Source organism: Rhopilema esculentum, chromosome 15, assembly GCF_057945365.1.
Source record: "Rhopilema esculentum isolate cy_ngs chromosome 15, ASM5794536v1, whole genome shotgun sequence".
NCBI classification, from domain to species: domain Eukaryota; kingdom Metazoa; phylum Cnidaria; class Scyphozoa; order Rhizostomeae; family Rhizostomatidae; genus Rhopilema; species Rhopilema esculentum.
This window is the reverse complement of record NC_142829.1, coordinates 9,741,002-9,765,743: the sequence shown is the minus strand read 5'-3', so window position 1 is coordinate 9,765,743 and position 24,742 is coordinate 9,741,002. Positions and strand designations below refer to the sequence as shown.

At 35.9% G+C, this 24,742-nt stretch overlaps 1 protein-coding gene across 1 annotated transcript; it reads right to left on the bottom strand.

The window, feature by feature from the left end:
• Window positions 1-1,226: 1,226 nt before the first annotated feature.
• LOC135685629 (presequence protease, mitochondrial) lies at window positions 1,227-24,552 on the bottom strand. The gene is made up of 31 exons (XM_065201617.2): window positions 24,367-24,552; window positions 17,955-18,016; window positions 17,556-17,611; window positions 16,906-16,952; window positions 16,274-16,380; window positions 15,653-15,804; window positions 15,165-15,376; window positions 14,523-14,630; window positions 14,004-14,056; window positions 13,475-13,601; window positions 13,160-13,248; window positions 12,499-12,627; window positions 12,103-12,216; window positions 11,778-11,874; window positions 11,448-11,525; window positions 10,731-10,826; window positions 10,320-10,419; window positions 9,530-9,598; window positions 9,041-9,088; window positions 8,603-8,735; window positions 7,812-7,932; window positions 7,545-7,621; window positions 6,944-7,109; window positions 5,907-6,007; window positions 5,674-5,782; window positions 4,964-5,076; window positions 4,131-4,184; window positions 3,736-3,804; window positions 2,886-3,000; window positions 2,287-2,420; window positions 1,227-1,578 (listed from the first exon to the last, which is right to left on the bottom strand). Exons 2-31 carry the CDS (start codon window positions 17,993-17,995, stop codon window positions 1,476-1,478), a joined length of 3,018 nt encoding a protein of 1,005 aa, XP_065057689.2. The 5' UTR covers window positions 17,996-18,016; window positions 24,367-24,552; the 3' UTR covers window positions 1,227-1,475.
• Between the last annotated feature and the right edge of the window lie 190 nt (window positions 24,553-24,742).

Below are 24,742 nucleotides of genomic sequence, written 5' to 3'. Positions count from 1 at the left end.
GTTACGTTACACTTTAGAACTCTATTAGAGAAAGAATATGTTTAAAAGTTCTGGCCCTGAGGGTTGCATTAGTTTTGAAAATGCAATTTACCAAATTACTTTGATCAGAAAAACACAATATAATCAATGAGTAACAAAGGCAGTCATTAAATTGTCGCATATGGCCCAAAGAATGATTATAAGTAGAGATTAAATAATGTGCCTCTTCCCACGAATGGCCGACCATCAAAATGCAACATTGAGACCAGATATTGCTGCAAGAATGTAAGAAATCGTAAGAACTAATAATGATGGAGCCTGGCTTTGCAAATTTGAATCTAGCGAACAACTGTAGGTCGACAAGGTTTCCTGAACGAACAAATCAAATCGTCACTATTTATCCGATTTTGATGGGGGAATCCTTCCATTCGTCCCGCACAATCTATAAAGTTTGAGAGCACTGTTATTAAGTCTCCTAAGAAGGGACGTTGCCTAGTTTTCTCTATCTGGTTCTACCTAAACTAGTAAATTAAGAAAAATAATCGATATTTTAAGAAGTTTTTGGCAATTTAGAAATGATTTTTCGATCCTGCAAAGAATCCAAACATACTTATTTTTGTCAAATAAAATGTCATAGCATACAAAAATTAACAGAGCTTTTTAACCGCCCCTTCTTCAGCACCCCTTTCTAAGCGCCGCTACTTAGGCACCCTTTTCAGGCACCCTTTTTAAAGTGCTTCTTAGCAGTTAGTTGCACTTAAAATTTAACAGAGTCAATCATATAAAGTAAAAAGAGGAGCAAACCAATATTGTCTTTGTTTCTTATTTTGATAATGAGACATAACAAAACCACTGATCTCGCAAATGTCACTACTTCTTTCTTAAAAACAACTTTATTCGTACTTGAAATTCTTTTATCTTTCTCTTGTCTGAATATTACCGTTTAAAGCCTTAGTATATTGAACAGGTGTGCCCATTAACAGTCGCGAAGAAAGTACAGTTTTATCATGTATGAGTCTTGGGCGAAACCAACTTTTTATTATATATTTATCTAAGCGACATTTCTGGCCTCTGCTTGAAAGACCAATTTATTTTGCAAAATGATCCAAAATTTGTAAAATAGATGGGGGTTTTACTGATAATCAACGTTTACTCTAAAAAACGATGGCACAACACATTTCCAGGGTGGAACCATAAAGGTTTAGAAAACCTCAGCGAGTTCGGAAACACAGGAATTTTAAGATCCGTTAAATTAAAAGTATAAATGCTACTTGCAAGGTGATTTGCTTCAGTATTGATTTTAACACATCTTACCAAGTTAATAACAAACATTTTAACAGAACTTTCCTAAATTAACAACACATAATCAAACACGTGTTTACTTAGCAAAGTTTTCATTCACAAATTTCAATTTAGCATTACGGAACATCAATTTGAACAAAAAAAGTCAAAATATATATAACAATCGTTGAATTTAACACTAAAAACTACAACTATCATAAACCTGTTTTCTTCTCCCAAGACTCATCTTGTTCAAATTCCGTGTTTTCAGGGCCAATAACAGCCATTGAATCGACAGTATCATCTGAGGCTAAATATCTGTTAACAAATAAATAAAAACATTAAGATTTTCATATAAAATATAAGTTTCTTTCGAGGAACTTCTCACATGAGAAAGTATTGCATCAAACTCTTCCACAAAAATTTTGAATAAAGTATTAGGTTATTTTCTTCAGAAGCTTTTATTAGTAACTTTAAAGAATTGCAACTTTCACTGTGAAAGACAATGCAAAGAAATTATTAAATTGGTAAATCATCTATATTTTGGGAAAATTGTTTTGCCAATTTTGAAAATTTTCTGGCAACCTATAATTGTTGCCCAAATAAGTTGGAACACCCGAGATTGCAGTTATGATAAATTCATATTTCCTCCTTTATTTTTCTATTTCAAGCAGACAGTTCCCCTTCCCCCTTAGACAATGCTGAGAAGGAAGATAAACATGGTGCTAAACATTGGTTACACCATTTCTGCTCCCAGCTACATTTGTCGTCATTTGCAATTCGAAATCAAATCAACGTCAAAAGAATGGGGGTATCAATTCAGTAAAGTGTGGAGCGAAACAAAGTTTTGCTCCACAGCAACCGTGTTTTGGTTTGAAATATTGAAAATCAAGCTCGAAACGGAGGTAGGTGATTGGCTAATGACATTTTGTAAACAAACCCGCTGATTGGTCTAGAACAAAATGTGCTCTTGTTGCTACAGAACATTTTTAATCGCAAAAACGTTTGGGAAATCCTAAAACATACTTTTTGGCTACGTCGAGGATACCATCTCGATTTACTTGAAATAATCTATCTCTAAATTGCTGACGCATCTCGTGTGTTATACGCTGGGAGAAAAGCGTAATGCCTTTGTTTCCAGGAGACACTGGACTATCGATCTGAAAGAGAAAAACAAGAGTCTAGTCGCATACCAAAATATCTGTCTTAAAAAACAGGTTACTATCTTTATACTGAAAACAGTGACTAATTTCAACATAAGTTCAAGTAAAGTTTGGAAAACGGAATACTTGTAACCTGCTTTAAAAGCAAGTAAGCGAGTAAACAGAAGAAAGACTTTTTGCAAAATCTTTTGTTTTGAATATTAAGTTTGTCCCTCTACCCCCCCCCCCCCCACTTTCAGACAACAAAGGTTTTATAAATTATAAAAAAGGAATGATTATCACAATTGCTTATGATTATTACAATACTGTTACAACATATAAATAATAATGGAAATGTTTAACAGTATAGAAATTTTCAATGCTACAGTTGATAACATGAAATTATAACGAAGCATACTAAATTCAAAATAGTATGCAGGCAGGCAGTAGTTTTAATTCCCGAGCATCAAAAAAGTCACTTACTGAAGCAAAAACTGACAACTTTGCTTCTTCAATGTCTTCATCTGTAAAACTGCTGTTGACGGCCCATTGGATTGATTCGTCAAAGGCTTTCAAAGTTTTCGTAGAATTCGGGTCTCTGTATACGAAGAATTTTTAGATATAAAGAGGTACGTCAACGTGAGGATGGTCCGTGCGAACAGAATTCTAAAAAGTGATGTCATAAAAAATCTGTTTTTAGAATGTTAAATTTGATCAAATAACCTAAAATAACACCAATAAACACTTCCGAATATGCAAAATCAGTCACATATGTCAAAAATTGGGTGAGCTATGGCCAATGAAAGATTTGATGCTTGCTGACGGATTACTGTTATTTTAGCTCAGTTCATAAAGTTACGAAAATAGACCAAATTACAGAGGTTTGACAGGGAAAGAGTCTGTGCTCATGTGGCCACATCTCAGCACATTTGTAATACATTTAACTGATTTTCGACATTTAGAAGTATTTCAGGATGTCCTTTCAGGGTATGAGATACGAATTCAAAAGTTATGATATTATATTTTTGTGACGTCATCAAAATTATATAGACGAATTAAAAGTACCACACACAGACCATGCACCATAGGGTGAACACTTTTCTGGGTTCTGAAACTCAGCCATGTTCAAAGGTGTAGAGCTAGAGGGTTTGATAGGGACTGGGAAGCCTATATGTCACATGCTGTAAAAAGAAGGGTATCAGAACAGACACTTATCATCATTGAAATTGGCTTAATCAGTGCAATGGCCACCATTAAAACAGAAGTGATATGACTGAACGTAAAACGAAGGTCGCTAAATGATACATTTAATGGCATAAGACATTGCATTCACCTGTACGAAAAGAAGGAGAACGTGCTTCCGCCGTGTCTCGCTCCTCCTCCGTAGGCACCCCCTTTCTCTCTACAAAAAGACAGGACAGATATATGATATAGGCAAAGATAGTTCAGTCTTATTTAAGAGGAAATAGTAAAATATTAAGAACAGTCGAGTTGTCTTGCTTTTGAAAAAGCTTAAGCATGCAAAAATAACCAATAAGTAAATAGGCCTAAAACTTTTATCTGTAGCAATAAAAATCAATAATAATTTCAAGTGAGGGAAACAAAGAAAATACATTTCCGGGTATTATTATAGAGCAGCTTAACTATACATTTGTAAGAATCTCGTGTAAATGGAAAACCAAGAATTTTTGAGACAATTCCAGGGTCGCTTTAAGCTCAATCACAAACCTGATTTCACGGTGGAGATACTTCGCTGAGAGGAGTTTTCCAAGAATTTGAAGGCTGACGGAATACAAATGAATCATTATTGTTAAAACAATACGTAACGTGTTATACAGTACATGATGAATAAATAATATATGATCGCAAAGATAACACAAGCGAGGCTACTATTACATTTATGGTATAATTTGTCTATGATTCAAAATATTACAATATAAGTAGTGATTGTAAGATATGACTGAGTGCTTCATGGCAAACTATTGAACAATTATGGTGCTGGATAACTGGATGTCTGTCTTTTCAATACACACCAAGACAAAATTGTAACAGTACTGACAATAAAAATGCAGCATTTTCCATGCACTAAGGACTCATAACCCCTGACAAAAAAACAAAATAAAAGAAAGATGACACAAAATAATCGCAAATAATTGTTTACTGTTACAACCAGTTGGAAGAAACCACATCGTAAAAAGAAGCTAAAAGGATGTTTAAAGAAATGAAAGACGATGGTGCAGAGCCCAGGATTTAAGGAGAATGGGAAGAGGCTTTACGAATCTTAAAAGATAGACGAGTAGAAACAGATTTTGCAATCGTTTCACTGTGGTTTGAATCTAAAACATGATCGTAAACTATGATTCAACGTTTTGTACTCCTCTTCTACTCAATACTATGACCATCAAGGTAAACGAAAATGTTTTACAATGTCTATAAACTATACAGCAAACGGATTTTGTCGACTTCAAACAGCAAGCTTGCTATTCGACAAAGAATGTAAGGTTGGCCTCAAAACTAAAACCAGGAGCTTGCTGTTCAGAGAACAACGAGGAAGAACTTACGAGGCGCTATCTTGGTGAGTGTAGGGAACCGTCCTCATGCATCGACTGACGTAGTTAACAGGGAAGGGCATCGGAATGAACGTTTTGCTCTTCTTTGCAGCGAAATGTGGCATCTAAAATACGAAAAAACTTTAACTCTCCAACTAAGATTCGATTTCACGTCTTTTTGACAAAGAATAGAAGATAGAAGATGATAAGAGAAAACTCGATGAGGTCAGATTGAAGTGGTGACTTGTCTGATCAAAACACATTAGATAACGAGAAATCCATTACTAATAGACACCTCACAATGACATAAACCTCAAAATAAGACGCAAATAACTTTGTCCCAAAAGCTTTTTCTCAGGGCCAAGGCACTGTATAATTAGACCACAGACTACGGAAATCCCTATGGAAATCTCCTTTCAAAAAGGAAAGTTACCCTCATCTCCTCGTAATGGGGGTCGCTGTCGATCAAATACAAACTGTACCCAACAGCTTCTGATGTCTCCATATGCAATAAGTTAAATCTCTGAAATTTTCTTTGAAAGAGAAAGAAGATACAGCTAAGCGAGAAGAAGTATCTGAACATATTCGGTTTTAAATAGCCTTTACAGTGATCTTAAACCCCGGGAGCAAACGAAATTATGCCGACATCATTAAAATTTTAAATATGCCGACATCATTAAAATTTTAAATAAACAGATACAAATGGCTCAGATAGTTCTTACTTGATCAAATTCGATTTCATCTGTCCCTAAAGTGTTTACATCTGCAGCGAGTGCGTTCAGGGCATTTGAAGCTAGTCCACGTGACTCGGCCGTAACGTTTAAAGAACATCTACGATAAAACACAGAAATAATCGGTAAAGCAACTCTATTTAAGCGTCCTGGATAGCATTTATTTTGTTGTAGAAAAATATGACGCGCGCTTGCGAATCGAAATTGTAAAGATAATTTCTTACCTAAGGTCGTTTGCATTTAGTATATACGAGGCAATTTCAATAAGGCTGTTTGAAACCTGTTCCAAATCATCCATTTCAGCGAGGTTTCTCATGAACCATACCTGGGTGAAATGAATGACAAGCAGCTATGAGATATGTGACAAAGCGAACACATATCTATGATTAAAATAAATGGAAGAAAAAGGTATAATTTCGAGATCGGTCTTTTGACAAAGTTTTGGCTAAGACTAGACAGTTTATGGAAACAACATTCGCTAGCAAAGCTTGTTATTAATTGTTATTATAAAATAGGAATGCTTCCCCTATTGATTAGTACATAAACGTAGGCGGGGAAGACAAATAGAGTAGAAAAAGTCGAAGATGTTATTAATTATTAGTTAAATATTATAGAAAAGTTATCAATGACATGACTACTGAATTGGCACGGGCTTTTAACATTGGAAAGCTATTTGGTATGACGCTCCTCTAGCATAATCTGCCTCTTGCTTGAAACTAGTATGAAGCTGCTTGTCGGATTATAAAAACTATATTTTTGTTCTTTATCAGAAAATGATAACAATTTTCTAGCGAAATCTTTTCGGAGAAAATAAAATCTTCCGACACATTTTTAAAATGTGATCTTTGACGACTATTAACTTTTAATTTAACTAATATGATAACTTTTCTATAATATTTAACTAATAATTAATAACATCTTCGACTTTTTCTACTCTATTTGTCTTCCCCACCTACGTTTATGTACTAATCAATAGGGGAAGCATTCCTATTTTACAATGCCTTCGTATATAATGCAATTAATAACAAGCTTTGCTAGCGAATGTTGTTTCCATAAACTTGGAAAACATATCCTCTTGTGCCCCAACCAGGACAAGAGAGTTTTCCACACTCCCTCGCATCAAAAAAGCTTAAAGAAAGCTAAAAACACTATCCTCGAATTGCAATAGTCTGGCATATAGGAAACAGTCGCATGGAAAATTCTTAATAAACATTATTTATCAGATTATTAATCAATCACAACAGAGATACGATTTCCATACCTGAGACATTCCCCCGAAAAGCTCGCTGTATTTAGCAACCGGTGTTAGTTGGCTGGCTGCAACTGCCATCGCATACGCATGCCCAGAGTCAGCTACTGACATTGCCAGGTCGGATGCAATCGAGTTGATAAGGGTCCGAAGTCGGTCTAAGTTCTTTAGGTTAGGTCTACAAATAAAACCGCGGACGGTAAGCAAAGAAGAGACAGCCTACCCGTGACTTGCAATGATTTAATAATTTTTTGGTGAGACATAATTAAGAATTCTAAGCTTTAGAACCATCTAAAAGAAAGATTTAGGCGTTTTAAAAAAGTCAACGATTAATGAAAAGGACTGTTTAGTTTCGCACATTCCAAGTTAAAGGCTCAGTGATCCTTGGTTCGACTGTCCTCAGAATGCTAAAACTGACTGAGCTAAAACACTGTTACTCAATTCAACTCTTCCAGTGGTTTTGAGAAGCAAGCAAGGAATGACACTGGCACTTTTGACTTTTGCTTTTATACGACGAGAAAGCTTGTATTGCATTCGCGTTTCGTTTGTGTAAGGGAACTGGGTTCAAGAGTAGAAGTTTCAAGAGAAAGATCATGAACAAAAAACAACCTACTCATTAAGAATGTCTTGCCAAAGAGAGAACATCCTTGGAATGTTCCTGTCCAAGCATTTTGATCCAAACATCACGCCCTAAAAAATTAAAGGGTGATGGCATTGAAGATGCAAAAAAGCATCATTTGGCAACAAATAAACGGCCATCCTTTCACTATTCTCGAGCTACAAGAATTCCTTGATCCATTCTTACATCTTATATCCATAATGACTTGATAGACTAAGTGGTATGAAAATGGAAAGAAAAATATTCGCGTCAAAAACTTACAAGTTCGAACTTGTCTTGGTCTGTATGATGGGGGACGATATGGGGGCCAACTGAAAGGCCCCCGGTGTACATCTCAACTTCTTGAGCTAGCTGTTCGTAATTCATTGAACCAGCACCCATTCTGAAAGAAAGGTATTTCAAGTAAAAAGCAGTGATTGCAGAGGCTGGAATAAAACAATAAAGAAAGGCAACAAAACTCATTTGTGAGAGCGGCACAGCTCATTTGCTTTTCATCGGGCTATACTGTATTCCAAATATCAATCAAATATATGCTTGTATCAGTAATACACAAGTATCATCTATTGTCAGTGAAGGTGCACAGCGATATTCAACATAAGGTTGTCAAAAAAAATGAAAAGATGGTCAATGGGTGAAACTTTTCCGATTAGGGAAGGACTTTAGCTCAGCATCGACTTTTTCTTTCATCAATTCGAAGTTCGTCAAAACCTCTTTCTCGTCACCATTGGTGTCGTTAAAATGGCTGTTTGAACGTGAGACAAAAGTAATATAGACTTCAGATTGTTTGAAAAGGCCAAGCAACTTTCGACAGCATAAAGATAGAAAATTGACTTAGCCTTATGTTGAATAAAATCGTCACTCTCCATTAACAAGATGCATGTAGATATGATACTGAATGTGTCATAACAAGAATCGCAACTGCCAATGGGAGAAAATACTATCGAATCAAATACATCAAATCCAGATTTGTATCCTTACAGACTTATTCACCACAGTGGGATGACAGAGTAAAAAGGTGAATGAAAATTGACGTCATGACAAGTTCTTCTTACTTTGTAATAATGCTACAAAAAAGCGGCAGATACTGTTTCAAATTTTCAGGAAGGGCAGATGCATCAGCTATTGCTCTGAAATAACAAACTCCATTCGTGGGTTGTTCACAAATCTGAATTGGGATATTGTTACCTGCAAAGACAAGATGTCAACTGAAACAATTTTGAAGTTGGATAGATACATACACAGTGCAATACAATCATAGGCAACTCCTACGATACCACTTTATTACCTTTAAGGATTTAAAAAAAATTCAGAAGAAACAGAGAATTGATGTTTTTGCCCTCAACAACTTCAACTTAACACATTCAACCAAATGCTAAATCAAGCCAGTTAAAATTTTAGAAACACAAAAGACGGGGAATTTAAGATAAAGCATTGACAAGCTGCTGGAAGATGATAGAAATAAGAAAGGCCAGGGAGCAGCAATTCCTTACCTCCATACTCAATATCGACATCGACTCTTTTGGCTTGCTTGTCGATATCTGAAATGCAAGGCTGCCATGTAGAAAACTTTCAATAAAGACGTGAAGAAGCAAAATACTTACAGCACTAGGGAATTGCCGGTTTAACTTGAAAATTCTTAAAAAATGAAATGGCAGTTAATAAGAAAGTTCCCCAATAAATATTTTCAGAGTTGTATCAATCGTTCGTAATGACATTTTTTCCTCCCCTTTGGAAATGAAATAACGTAAGGGTGACATTTCAATGGTTGCGTTATGGAAATTGTAGCCCCACGTATCCTGGAAAAAGAAAGTGAACAAAACAAATAAAAATAAGAGTAACGAAAAAAACAAAATACAAAAGCAAAAACAATAAGAAAACAACATGTACGTATGCGAAAAAGGGTTTAAACACAACAGGAAATTGCATTCAAAAAAGTTTTGCACTGCTGCGAACACTTAGAAAATATTGCCAATGTTTACCTTTGACCAGCATTTTTGGCAGACAAGAAAGGTCATCGACTAAGTTTTGTTGCTGCTCTAACTCCAGTGCTGGAAACAAGAAAACCTTCATTGATTTTCAAAGTCACAATTTAACCCTGATCCTACACGAAGAATCAAGCAAATTTGAGTCAAGTTTCAAAATTCCTTAAATTCTTCAAAAAAATTCTTTAACATAAATTTTACCTATTCATCGTCCTTAAGTTTCAAAACCCTGAAAGTTAACAAAGTCCTTACTCTAGGGGCATTACAACATTTGTAGCAATTGTACAACTTTTCATGGTATTGTTTACTGAGAACCCGCGTACGTTCTTTCCTATCAATAGCAGTGAACAGTCTTTCTCCGGTGCAAAAAGGAAATCACTTTACATAGTGCAATCATCCATAGAGAGAGTAGTTTTAACAGTTGCCCGATGATCGTACTGAGCGTGAAATTTGCAGTAGCAACTTAGAATCCCCTGTTCTATACACCAAAGCGTGTACAGCTCTGCCTTATGGGATGGAGCACTTAATGACAGATCGATAAACAGTAATTCTCATAACATGTCGCAATCATTTAAACATTTAGATCTATGCTATCTTTCATTTTAGGTTCATTGATAATGATTTGGACAAAAAACCTACAAGTAGAAAGCATTGGTAGGTCTTTTAGCATACGCTAATAAGAGGTTGCCGTTTTAAGCTGGCAACCAAATGGAATGCCATATACCATATGCAAAATGATATATTGGAATAAGAATAATTGAGGTTTAAAAAAAAATCGGTAACTCACATTTCTCGAAAATAATCTTTTTGTCCTCATCTGTCAGCTTTTTCACTTTTGATTCCAGAATTGCTGCTTCTCTTTTTTCGTTCAGTTCAATATAATCCTCCTGGAAACAAATCAAAGTGTGGTGCAAGGCATCGTCGGTAACTAAGAAGAAGCTTATAATTTAAAGCTGGTAAGAAGATGATAACCAAAAGCCAGGAAATGTATGGGCGTTGTAACTACATATACTGTCTGGTTTCATATTCATGGGAATTAACCAAGTAATATGTAGAAAGAAGAGAAATTACAGTAACAGGGCAACATTCGATGAAAAACAATGGCAAAAAATTCTGATGCGATATTATATGGGCCAAGTTATAAATAACTCCTACATTTTATCTAAAGAAAAAAATGAAGGACCAATTAACAAAGTACCTTTGGATTCATTTCCAAGGTAAGCTGGTGTGTGTTTTCCAAAAAATATTCCTGGACCATCTTTTGAAGAAATTCTTTGTCACTGCTAAGGGCATTCTAAAACACGACAAAAGAAATTCCTCATTAGTTACTGACAGCAATAGTCCTGCTATATGGCCAGAAAATGCTGAGACATGAACAAAAACAAACCTAGCTATATGTCACCCTCCTCCCCCAAAACGATGTTTCTATGGGGGTTGCTGGATCTGTGTGCATCCCCACTTATTCTGCAACCATCGCAAATGACATTGACCCGGGAGGGGGGGTGGGGGTAAATGCAACCAGTGCGTTATTTATCAAGATAGGACACTTGATTTCACTTTCCGGTTAAGACCTCAGGTTTCATTAGCCAAGATTGGAGCTTAGTAAAGACCATTCGGCTGTACTAAGATTTGAAATATCCAAAAAACATATTCATTTTTTACAGTCAGCTTCACCTATTTTCTGAACAAGAAAGATAAAAACTATAGTTATTCTAAAAAGTATAATAACTTTAAAAGCATCTTCTTGAAAGATAATTGCAACTTTTCTCTTTTTCAAAATCCTAAAGCACGATCTGCCAGAGAAAAAATGTCAACTGCTTGCTATCATTTCTACTACTACTAGAAAACAAAAACACTTGAAAATCTTTAGCAAATCTATTCATTTGCAGTGAGCAAAATTCAGAACTCAACCTACACGGAAATTCTCCACTTGCTCATCAACTCTTAGCATTGAAATTGGCTCTGCATCATGGTTCCAACTTGACATTAAGGACTGCAAAATACAAAGTTTGTCAGAATTATTAGTTTCGTATGCAGGAAAAATACGAGGAAAAATACACAGTTGACATTATTAAACAGCGAACATTACAAGAGAATAAGACAACCTAATCTTGTTCTATGAGAATAGAAACAAGTCGAAATGCTTATGTTCTCAGTTCGAATCCAAACAATTCGTTAATGTCATTCCAAAAACGGCTTTCCTGAAACGTCTGTTTTCATGACGTCACTCACTTAAAATACTTACAGATATAACTCCAAGACCAAAGCTGCTTGTCTGGTGTTTCTGAGCCAATTCTACTCGGTGTAAAATCGACTGTATTCTTTCATCTTCAAAACCTTTACTGAAAAAGTAAAAATTAACGGCATAAACAAAACATTAAATGAAAAGAAAATTAGAAAAAAATTAAATCAAAATTGTATTGATAACTTCTGTATGTTTATCTTTTCAGCTTTGTTAACTTTTCAGTTTTGCAATGAACTGGATTCCAAAGCAGACAAATCCGTCAAGAACCCTTCCAGAGACAAAAAAGTGCAAAATGGGGTTCGATTAGACTGATCACGTGTCTTACCCTGCAACATCTTCGAATGTTGTCTTTATGATATCCAAAATCTTTGGGACATCTTTTTTACTCACGCCCTGCAGACCAACGCCAAAGGTTGCATCTTTTGTGCTTGTGTCCACGCTAAAGGAAAATTTACCAAAATTATAAGCTAGAATGGTAAGGTGTATGAAACAAAAGCATTCTACGATTGATGTACATAAAAATGTAGAAAGCTACAATGCCATAAAGTCAAAAATGATTTGCACTTGTAATGATTTCCATACGGGAACTCTAAGTAACCAATCAAGCCATCCAAAGCCTTCAACACCCCCCCTTTACACTTAAGACCGTAGATTCAAGCCCCCCACATTTCTCAAGCCCCCCAGTCTCCTTAATACACGAACAAGCTATTTTTTGACTTACCCGACGACGGGCGAGTATCCTGATCCAATGTTAGGCTTGATCAGTGCTTGATAGAATGGTGAATTCGGTCCACTGGCCAACAAAGTTGATAGAATTCCCATTGTAAACGCTTTAAATGGGTCGGTCGTGCTAAAAAGAATCCCGTTCTATATTGCGAATATTGCTGGTAGAAAAAATTCTGTCAGAAGAAGCTTTATCTATTATTTATACACTGTCAGAAAACACGGTAGTCATACCATCAAAGTTCGTTAAAAAGGTCATTCGTAAGGAATACAAATGAAGTACTTCCCTAAACCCAAGGGTTATACTGTACTTTTTGAAGGAAGCTACCAAAGGAAATAACCGGACAGCGGGTGACCGGACGGCTGGTGACCGGACGACTGGTGACCGGACGGCTGGTGAACCCTTCCTGGATTGTGCATTCAAAAATCAAATCACATTAAGAACAGTAATACCTCTTATATAGAACAGCACGCACACAGAATGTCCCTAGATGCCACGAGAGTTAGATTCTTCTCCCCGACATACATGTTTAGCTAATATCAGAAAAGGGACACTAGGAACAAAGGCAATTATAGATCCCGAGCATTTAAGATATCAAGTACTGGCAAGTATCAGTAAAATAGCATTTCCATTAAGTCTCATTAAAAGTCAAGTATACCTGTCCAAAAGATAACCAACTGAGATAGTTGTTTGTTTTTCAACATCAGCTGCGAGGTTGTCTGGTGGGCAGAAAACCTCCGCTCTCCTCTAGGGTCAAACAGGACAACAAGATTCAAAAACTAAATAAATACACAAATGTACCAAAAAAATGGATAGCTAACGCTTAAATAAACGCATTCTATGTAATAAATATCTTAGCTATATTAAATCATCTCTTGGCTGTACCACTTTACCTGACAAAGATTTATGTTCGTTAATCTCAAAGATTACGAACATAAAAATGCCTCATCAAATCAAGTAAGAAGCTACTTACTGGCTCACTCCACCTTGGTTCGTTTATAATCTTTGTATCAACAACCAGTTTTTCAAAGGAATTCAATGACTGATCGTTGATCTGTTGCAAATGCTTCTCCAACGGAAGGTCTCCGTAAGTGTAAAACCTTGAAACAACAGCCTCATATTAAAACTATTCCATTTTACTGACTTATATTCCATTATCTATTTGCGAGAAGCTGGTATAAAGTTGATAAACCAATTACTTGCTATCTATAGATACGAGTTATAATCTAAAGTTTAAAGCTACAACTAAAAACTGTATAGGGTTACTCGTAATTTCGATACTAATTAGGTGAGTCAAACCTTACATTAAGAATCTAAATCTTTACCAGGATGTCATATTGAGCAATATTTATTAACTTAAAAACAGTTGCAGACTCCCTTTCATCATGAAAACTTTGAACGAAATTCATTACATAAAATATTTGCCTTCCAATTTAGACAACGTGCGCTGAATATAAGTCACAATATCCTTTTCTAGCAACAATTATCTAAAACAAACATACTTTGAGTTGCTTGGATGGTAATGTGTTCGATGAAAATCCTTCAGCTGTGCCCACTACAACGAATAAAACGAAAATTTTTGCTAAGCCGTCACCTTGATTTCATTAAACGATTGTATTTCGACAAAGAAGAATGCCCACTTTCCCTCAGATTGCAGTAAAACGAAGAGGCATTCAATTTCTTTACCCAAGGTAAAAAGCTGTTTTTAAGAATCTTTCAAAACAAAATACCCATTTTTGTCTTAGTGTCAAGAAAAGCAAGAGCCTTCCCTGATAGAGAGCAAGGGCTGTGAAAAACTAACAAATATTACATATCGCCAAACAAATGCAGCTTGTCTAAAGGTTATTTAAATAGACTTGCAGATCAACACCAAAAGCCCTTTATCAACGGCTAATCAAACAAAAAGTCTACAAACACTAGAAATCGAGATTTGGAATACTTTGATCACGTGATTTATTAAGAGGATTCGAAACACAGAGAGTAACAAAGGAATGCAGTTGTAACCAATCATGAACGTGTACCGTAAGTTCAGGAATCACTAACGGGTCACCACCGCTGACGTAACCATAGGTATGACTTGGCAGCAACAGGTTTTGGTAGTGAGTCGCGAAAAGGCTCTCGGGATTTGACTGCAAAAGCAAAAGACAAAATTAGTTTCATTAACGTACATATAAGTATTTGGGGAAAATCTTCACTCCACCGAACATTTTCAGGCAATCTACAAGACGTAAAACATTCTGAATTCAATAAAACTCAATAAATGGAATAAATAGAATTTTCTTTTCCAAAAAAAATCGTATCCGCATAAATTGGGTCGTATGTAATGAAGCCCTTTCATTATAAAATAAAAGGTGCACGAGAACTATGTTTCTAAATTCTTTGCAATAGCATTATCACATTCCTTCTTCATTTTGGCGTTTTGTATTTTCCAGCTCAATCTACAAACCTAGTTTAGCATAAAAACAAATACAAATCCCCGAAGATTATAAAAAATATATCTTCTATCTCAGAATTTTGAAAACTTCAAAATTAAACTTTTCTTCTATCAAAACAACTTTTTAAGTATCTTGTTTAGAGAGAGGAATACGGCTTGTTCCAAATTCGGATGCAAGAAAATTTAAATCGGAAAAAGCAAACACGTTGTAAAAATAGCAATGACTTACAAAGGCGCCCTTCATTTCATTGAAAACCACACCTTTGAAAACCAACGGGGAGCTTGGGTCATCGACTTTCTCGTTCTCAAGCCTCCAACCTTCTTGTAGGAAATCAAGCTCTCGCAGATTTGGGAAAAAGACTGCATCCAGGTAAACAGACATAAGGTTCGAGTAATCGGTCCCATTTTGTGTTGAAAATGGGTACATGGTGTAGTCGCTTGCTGAAATAGAGGAAACATGAAATTAACCTTCACCAGGAACATTGGTTATTCTGCATTCTTAGTTTTCTTAGGAATTTTCTGAGTATTCTGAGAACATTTTCCATGAAGTATTCAGAATAGCACAGAGACAAAATATAAACAAGTTTACAATGGCAATACCAGAATGCTATTAATATATTTTGCTAAATTACAAATAAAGAAAAAGAGGAAAATATGTCTTTTGCGTTTAAGGACATCCTAATTTATGGTGTTATGCAATAAAAAGAGGTTATTTACCTGTCCATGCATTCATGAATGTTGATAGTGACCTGTTCAGCATTTTGAAGAATGGATCCCTGCATGGGAATTTCTTTGAGCCACAGAGAGTAGTGTGCTCCAAAATATGGGGAACCCCAGTACTGTCCATTGGTGTCGTTCGAAATGTGACACTGAAAAATATTATCTAGCATGAACATAAATCTGAAAAAGAACAATAAACACAGTGCATATTTATAAACTTCTGTCTTGTTAGCAATTTGAGCACTTCATGGGTCTCAGGTAATTATTCTACTTAATGGGATTGATAAAGCCTAAGACTCAACAGTTTCTTTAAAACGTTTCTATGTAACTTCGAAATTTCAATATGTTGCATTTCTGCATGCTAGATCCATAGAGTTTGTTTTTCTTTGTGTTTTGCAATCAACTGTCCACAGAATTAGGGAAAAAAGACTTCCAATACGATGAAAAATCATAATCATAAAATAAAAATTTAATTGCGCTACTTTGTATATAATTATCATTAATTGATGCTCTCTGTTTGTCACCATGCTAACCAATTGATCAATTTGTTTATTTCATTTCCAGATAAATGCGTGAAGGTAACCAACTCAAGAAGAGTTGAGCTGACTTAGTTTTTACCTAAATACATTATTTTGGTCATCCCTTGCGATGTGAAGATGTTCAGCCCCAGTTCTCTCGTGTTTCAGCTTCACAGCCACCATGTGAAAATCAGGAATGTCTTCATTCTTCAAAAACACACCGATTAAAATAAAACACAATTTACAGTAAATGGGAGTTAATACACCAGTTTCGACATTTCTGAAAAAGGGGATATTTTGCCAAAAGTACAAAATGATAAAAGTTGAAAACTGAACAACTAAAGATTGTGAACGCTAAAGATAAAATCAATTGTGAGGAATCTAAACGACAATGGATCCTCATTCAAGAACACTGCTTACGGGCACATGAAAAAGTTTACTTTCCAGTTCAAACAACATAAATTTCGAGCCAATGACTTCCACATTGATTTTCCATTTCTCGCTATTGAGCAATATAAGGTGAATTATGATGAAAAACATTGGCAATGGAAAAGCATTTGATGAAACCAAGAGTTCTCAAATAAACGTTCTAACCCAAATCACCTTGCGCAAATCACTATCTGCCAGTGTCTCGCGTGCATTTTAAGCTAAATCGAGTAAGGTTTAACCGTAAAAAAGAAATTGATTTCAGGTAATGAAACTTTATAAGAAGAAAGTATTTGGCTGATCCACCTGAACGACTTTATATCCGTGAACGGAATCCCCTTCCTTGAATTGTCCTAGAAAAAATCAAATAAGTAAATGACAGCTGTGACAAAAGACAATTAAAAAATATTTTGGGTGAAATGAAAAGATGCAGGAAAAGGTGAAGGTTCATTTGAATGACTTAGGTGAATAATTTTGAATTGCTGTAAAAAATACACGGCAGCAAGAGAATGAGCATTTTATCTGAATGCGTAAGGCTTGTTGGTCCAACGAACGTCGCATTTTCTTAGATGATGACCAACGGGCAAAAAGGCTTATTCCTAGGTCCTAAGGAGGTTCTGAGCAGGTCTTGAGGAGGTTCGTCCTAAGCAAGTCCTAAGGTGGTCATAAGGAGGTCCTAAGTAGGTTCTAAGCAGGTCCTGAGGAGGTCCTAAGCAGGTCTTGAGGAGGTTCGTCCTAAGCAGGTCCTAAGGAGGTCCTAAGCAGGTCTTGTGGAGGTTCGTCCTAAGTAGGTCCTAAGGTGGTCGTAAGGAGGTCCTAAGTAGGTTCTAAGCAGGTCCTGAGGAGGTCCTAAGCAGGTCCTAAGGAGGTCCTGAAGAGATCACGAGGAGGTCGGCCATGAGTAGGTCGGTCACATGGAGGTACCAAGGGAGGATGATGGTATCACAAAAACTTACTTGCTTCTGCAAGCACATTGACGTTCTTTCCATTTGAGAGAGACCTTAGGCCGGCTCTAAAAAGGAAAAAAACTCTATCACTACGGAACCAAACTGGAATCAAACAGACAAATACAAACAAACTGATAAAAGTGTCGTAAGGAAAGTATAGCAAAAGATGTCCAAGAATGAAAGGTAATACAAATAAATTACATTAGTTTGTCTAGCAAGTATAGCAAGAAACGGAATTAAAGGGATATTAAATTATTAAGAATGATATTTATATTTAAGGAAAAATATTAATTATCAGGTACAGGTACATCGTAAGCTCCTTAAAGAAACACAAGCTTCATGTATCTTTGCAAATTTTCGAGCAATAACAAAATTAGCAAAGATGGAACTTAAACAGTGGAGTATTACTTTGGCCACGGTAACTTGTGTCTCGAAAGCAGCTTTAACATTTCAGCTCCACGTAGATCTTCCTGCAAGAAAAATACAACATTAATCAGAAGAGTCAATTTTCAATTAATGCAAAACTCATTTGGATGTGTTTCAATGCAAACCTCCTTCCCAAACAAACGAGCCAAACGAGGCGCTGATAATCCGTGAAACAGACTACGTAATGCAAAGAATCTTATTGGGAAGAGGCAGGGTTATCACAATTAAGTGAACAGTAGGAAAACACAGACACCGTTCATAGACGAAAAAACATGGTTTAATACTTGCTCTTTACAAACTTGGCTTAAAACGCAGAGCCAGAAAGCCTTGCATTAAGAAAATTATAAGTTGTTTTGTGTAATTTACCATTTAAAACACTTTCTTTGGAACCATTGTATTTGGGTTTAAAATATGTATTTGGGAACTGCAGGAACACCAGAGAGGGGGAAAGGGGCAACCACGCCTTTTACTCATTGATAGGTGGGGCAAGGGGGAAAATGCCCTTATGATAAAAATTTTCCTCGACATCAGCCTCTTGTAATTACCAAAGAGGTTCATATGAAATTCCGACTATATTTCTATAGCTCGTGACGACTATTTTCAAAACATGTAAAAATAATTCTTATGCCGGGAGTTAGTCCATTCTTAAGATGCCTACAAAAGATCGAGATGACAGTTGTGAAAGGATTAACAAAACAACTGGGAATTATTTTTAAAGTGCTTGTTTACTGAAGCATGCCCAATGGCTCTTGTTCGTTCTGGCGTTCCGGCAGAAAATCGTGTTGAATGCAGCATCAAAATAGGTTAAAATAATCTTTGCAACGTTTAATTTTGCTTTCCAATAAAAGGAAAACCCAATATATGACATCAAAACTTAACACTATATGATGATAATAGATAAACTGCTGCGAAAATATTTTTGTTTGAAATACGTGGGTATAGTTTGTTTAGAAATGTAGCACAAAGTCCTTCCACTGCGCCCTTCTATAAAAATAAAAAGATAATAAGATAGCCAGTAAACAGTTCAGCTGAACAAAGCAAATCTTAGATTCGAATCTTTGCTTAATGTTTCTTTATGATATCATAGAAAATTATGACAACATATGCCGGTTAAGAGTGTAACCCTGCAGGCGCCAGAGAATAGACTTATCAGTAATACCTAACCAAAATATGGGAATCTAACCAATTATCTCGAACTTTATACAGAAGAGGTATTTTGACTTGAAAGGAGAGGCACGTTGTGGGTTACTATTTCTAAGAACGGAATGCTACACCAATAATGTTTAAACTTTGCATATAACAAAACAGCACTAAACCAATGCCATTGTGCCTTGTTTGCTCGTTTAAACAAGGTTCAGTTTTTCAAACTTATTTGTTTTTACTATCTAATATAAAATTACACTGAATATTGGCATAAGAATCTGGTTGTTTAAAGAGAGTTAACAAACGTAAACGGAATTGCGAGGAGGACAGAACATTCTATATCGGGAATCAAAGCCGAAATGAATTACCCTGGTTCAAATGATAATTTCAGGATTTGGAAAACCAAACCAATGGTTATAAATGTCAAAAGTGCTCAGACAGCGAGCTGCAGAGCTAAAAAAGAAAGCGGACAAGCTGTGAAGGAGTTTGATCAGGTCGCATCTCCTCGAAAAAATGACTTTTTGTCCCAAATTTGCCAAAAAAGAGATTCCCAAAATAATGTATAAAAACTAAATGACGACTGACTAGAATGTCAGAGTGGTAAAAGAAAGCGAAAGACATTTAAAATATTGATGCCTTCAATCGTTCTAGCCCCGTTGATAAATTTTTCAGTTGTGCACAAAATGCCTTGGTGTGATATACTGGAGTAAATTCTGGTTAAGAGAAAGGAATGCCAAGATGTCCCAATCTACAGATTGAATCATCTCCAAAATTTGATTAGTTCGTGGAAATTTATTTCAAATCTAAATGAATCCAGCTGTAAAAATATTATGACAGAACTTCCTAAATCTGGCTCTGAAAATTGTGTTACTATCGTAATTATTGAAAACATTGTTATTTTGTTTCAAAAAATTATTAATTTTTAAATACATAATTAAGATTATCACATCAATTCTATATCTATGTGTCAATTCTAATGGAAATAAAAGAGCTACAAAGATGTTTTTGCAGAGTCTGTATGCTTTGCGAGTATTATGATTAAATTTTCAATGTCACTATAAATTGCAGTGAAGAAATGACAAAAGGAAATCATGCAATTAAACAATATGTATCAAAACTACAGTAAACAGAAGTGTTGGAATCTTTTTCAATGTACCCATGCCAAAAATGGCACTTCAGTTAGATATCCAATAGTTTAGCAGGGCCGCAAGATACAGATAGGTAAATAAAAATTCAGATGGATTCAGTTTTAATCTACGGAATGCAGACACAAAAAAGCCAACCAACTACTGGCCCTTACACACACACTAGATAGTAAGAAGTTTACATCAAGCAAGTCATTTACTTGTAAATGTTCAAATATTCAGCATCAATTTGGCAAAATATAAGAAGGGCACTGAATCTCATTCCCAATTACACAATAAATCAGTGCCAAATATATATGTCTTTCTCACAAGAACAATGCTAACCCTTCTTTAATCTATTTGGCCTTCTTGAGCCCTTCTTGTCATAATTACAAAATACACCCTAGCTGAAAAACATAAGTTCAAACTAAAGCTGCTCCCAAAAATCTGATGCTTTTTCTAAGTTAGATGCCAATGAACAAAAAGTTTGGTGCAAGTGACACATGTGGAGGAATATATTAATGAAAAATATAATGCTTCATCTTATGTTATTTTGGAAATGGTGTCGGAATAATCAAAACATCTAGTAGTGTAACAGGACTAAAACAATTTTGTCCTTAAAGCATGCCTGGAAAAAATGCTGGACCTGAGAGAAAGTTGTTGAAGAAATTTGGCTAAATTGATGCCTTAGTTTAGTTTGTATATTGTAGTTATATAGTGAGGTAAATGGGTTGTAAAAATTGGAACATTGTAAATAACATCACAGTTGTCAAAATGATGTCAGATATCAAATTCTTGTGCTCAACCTGTAAATGGTTTCAAAACAGAAAGTGACAGGCCTAGTGTGACCAAAATGGTCTGCTGAACAATGGCTTCTGCTCATCTCTAGGTTTTCTTTTCTAGGTTAACAATTCATCTATGTTCTGCAAGAGTTCCCCAAAGGGGGCTCTAACTTTCCACCATGTCTTGCCTCTCTTTGGAAAAGAATGGTTTTACATGAACATTTGTTCTCATAAGTACAGTTTAGGATGTCCATATATGGTAATTAGGTACTTTGGAGAAGATTGCAGAACAAATACATCAAAGCAAGATGACAAGAATCATTTAAAAAAACAGTTGACTACTTTCTGCCAATTTTCCCATACTCTGACAATCTTTAATACCAAGTTCCCTGACCTTTTCAGGTTTTCCCTGACATTTTGTCAAATCAGCTCTTATACAGGTCCTCAAGGTTTCCACAGATTTTCAAATTTCACTCCTTTAACAATTATATTTTGGTGTTTTTCTTGTTACCTATGCCTGTCATGGGAGAAAGTCCTTCTCAAGGAGCAAGCAAGCATTTGAGGGAGGGGAAATGAGAGACTTGTCCCTTTCTGCTTGCCAAATACAGACTAGTGGAGCTGCTGTATTATTGCTGCCAAGCCTTTATCCTTGGTTACTAACTAATGCAACTGATATCATACAATACAACTGGAAAAAGGCAACTGAAAAGTTGCTATCAATACTTAGTTAAATTGATGACCTGTAAAGTGGTCAATTATGGAGCAATTGTGAAATTTTCTGCCAAAAAAGTTTCTATGGACATCGACGCCATCAAACTAAGCCAGTTTTGGCCAATTGTAGAGCAAAGGTAGTTTTTATTGTCTTTCAGCTGATGCAACTCTGACAGGCAAAGTCAGCAACAACTTTTATGCAATCAAAATATTGTGGAATCAGCTTTGCAAATTCAAAAGCTTGATTTGTTCAACAGCTGCAATTTTTGAAGCAATTCATCAATTCTTGCATCTTCATTAATATTTGCAAAATTGATGCTCTTTAGAAATAGTGAGTCATCAGTGATGTCAGGAGATATTGCTGATCATCCTTGGATGTTGCTGAGAGTTCAACACTTGCAGGCCTTGCCCTTTGAGGAGAGCGACAGCTTTTGATCTCCTCTAAGCTCTCTTCAAATGCCAGAGGAGAGCTAAAGGTTGCTCTCCTAAATTGTTCTCCTTGAAATAAATTTTCCTTTTGCTTCTATTCTTATTTGCCTTCAAAAAGCTCACCTGGAAACAAACTAGGAGAGCTGTTTACTGCTCCCCTGTTTAAATTCTTATGGCCAGACCTGACTTGTTTTTACTTTGCAATCTTCCTTCATCCTTGGGTATAATCAAAGATGAATCTGAATCTCTTGCATCTTTTGCCAATAGAACTGAATTGACAAATAGCATCTGATGTGATATGAATCTTGGTTTCAACAAATGCCTCTTCCTGGATTTCACTCTAATAAACTTGACTGATTTCTCTTCACCATCCAATTTTTTTGGACATTTACAGGCCTGGCCGTTTGTATTTTATAGGTGAGCTGTGAATTGCTCCCCTGATTGGCTGAGGCGAGCTAAATCAGTAACACATAGAATGTACTCAGTTTTGGATCGAATTAGGCCAATCAGAAAACGTGAGCACATGACTGTTGAGGTTGTCCAATCAGTGCCGCTTTCCTATTGAAAATGCTACCACTGGAGTTCTAAGGTGAAAACAAACTCCTTCTGTCTACACAAAAGCGATTGGTCATGTTTATATAGTAGATAGATTCACAAACTACTAGAAGGAACGATGATCAGGCTTTGCCAATAATGCAAAACATGTTGCCGTTATAGTTTTTCACCCAATCTGGGTTTTTCAGTAAATGCTGCTGGATAGTTGAATTCCATGTTTCGGTTGTCGTTTTTGATCTGCAAGACAGAGTACCTTGCTCTCTTTGAGGGATAGTTTGCTTTCTATTGCTGGAAGGGACCTGCTGTCTCATTATATCCCCAATCTACAATTCCTACCAATTTCTTCGACTTTCCTTCCAAAAATATTCCTGTTTTCTTAAGATTGAAAGGTTCTAATCGCTACAAACGTACCTTTCGGTTAACTATCCTTTTCCAAATAGATCAAAGTTTATGCCTATCATAACAAAAACCGCCCAACAAGCAAAAAGTTAATTGCAAAAAATGCAATGACGGGAGAAATCGCTGATACAAAAATTTACCAATTAACCATTGTACGTTTTCAGGGTTCTCTGAATAGGAAAAAAGTAAATTAATGGAAATTTTAAGGGAGCGATTTTCCCTTCATGTTCTGTTTAGGAGAGCAATTCATAGCTCGCCTCAGGTTGCGAGGGGAGCATGGAGGCGAGCGCGAGCTATAGCTCGCCTCAAACGGCCAGGCCTGATTTAGCTTCTCATCTACCTCTAGGAAGCTTCTACAAAGACTGAATCCACCTGTTTTTCTATTGACATTGAAACGTAATCAAATGTTTAAAATAATTTGAGTATATAATGAAAATTTATTTGGTACAGTGTCTGTTTTGATTAAATTTAGTATCTAAACGTTTTTCATTTTTTGAGATTTTTTTAAATGTAAAGAATTTAATATTTTAAGGCCAATAAATTTGTATGCATTATGGCACTAATCTACCAGTTATGTTTAAATTATATCAAAATAGCCATTGAAATTTTAGCAAACATAATAGCCAACAGTGTAATATTAGAAACCATCACTTTCAAAAATTCACCCTGGATCCCCTAGAAAAGTTTGCCTCCAGCCTGCATGGCTATTTATTTTTGTCTTAGCCCGGCTTTCCTTTATCCTCTCCACGACCCTGGATGTGAACCTCGCTTTTGTTCAGATGACCAATTTAGTGAAGCAGATGGTGCTGAAGTAAAAACATACTTAGACTCTCAACATATTTGAAGGAGAGGCTTGGGCCCTGATGCAAGTTAGAAATAAGGGGCAAATTAAAAGCTGAGAGGAGGAGCCTGACATAATCCTTTTGGAGGGCTGGTGGGTTTTCAGATGCTGAAGGATCATAAGTCTTTTATCTAATTGGGAAATCTCAGATTTAGCGCTATCTACTGTTGAAACTTGATAAGGTAATAAGATTCCTTGATGTATGTGACATACCCTCCCACGCTACTTGATGATGTAAATCCTACAAAATTTTTGGGCTGAATCATTAAAATTTTTCGATGGATTTGTCCAGAACTTTGCATTTATTATGCAATTCATTTCATTTGGATGCATTGTCAAAAATTACTTTGTTATGCAACTTTGTCCAGCAGTTGAAAAAACGTACAGGCAAGCATTTTTAAATCACTTACCTTTCGAATCAGTAACTGGCAGTCTGAAATATCCCAACAGAGAGTTGCATCATATTCTAAAAAACAACATGACTAGGCATCGAATATGCAAGCATGGTCAATAACCAGATTCGCAGAACTCGTCTCATCTTCAAACCGAGTCAGGACAGGGCCATAGCGAGTCAAAAACACTGATCAAAAAGCCCCGAAGCCGGTTTGGAGATGTGATGGGTTGGGAGGTTTGCCAATGTTAATTTTTTTGCAATTTTGACTTCACGAGTTTATTCTCTTTACAAATCGTGATCATCTTATGTTTCGGTGAAAATTTGCAGAACCAAAAATTCAACATTTACCAGGAGCTTGAAACAATTTTAAAGGTGGGGGAGGGCTGGTGCAA

Bases quoted from the DNA above. Each gene is read 5' to 3' on its own strand.
- LOC135685629 (XM_065201617.2), bottom strand. From the start codon at position 17,995: ATGTTAAAGCTGCTTTCGAGACACAAGTTACCGTGGCCAAA. The intron at 11,875-12,102 runs GTAAGACACGTG...TTACTTTTTCAG, and splicing joins ACATTCGAAGATGTTGCAGG to TAAAGGTTTTGAAGATGAAA. The intron at 1,579-2,286 runs GTATGTTTTAGG...ATTTGTTAACAG, and splicing joins ATCCTCGACGTAGCCAAAAA to ATATTTAGCCTCAGATGATA.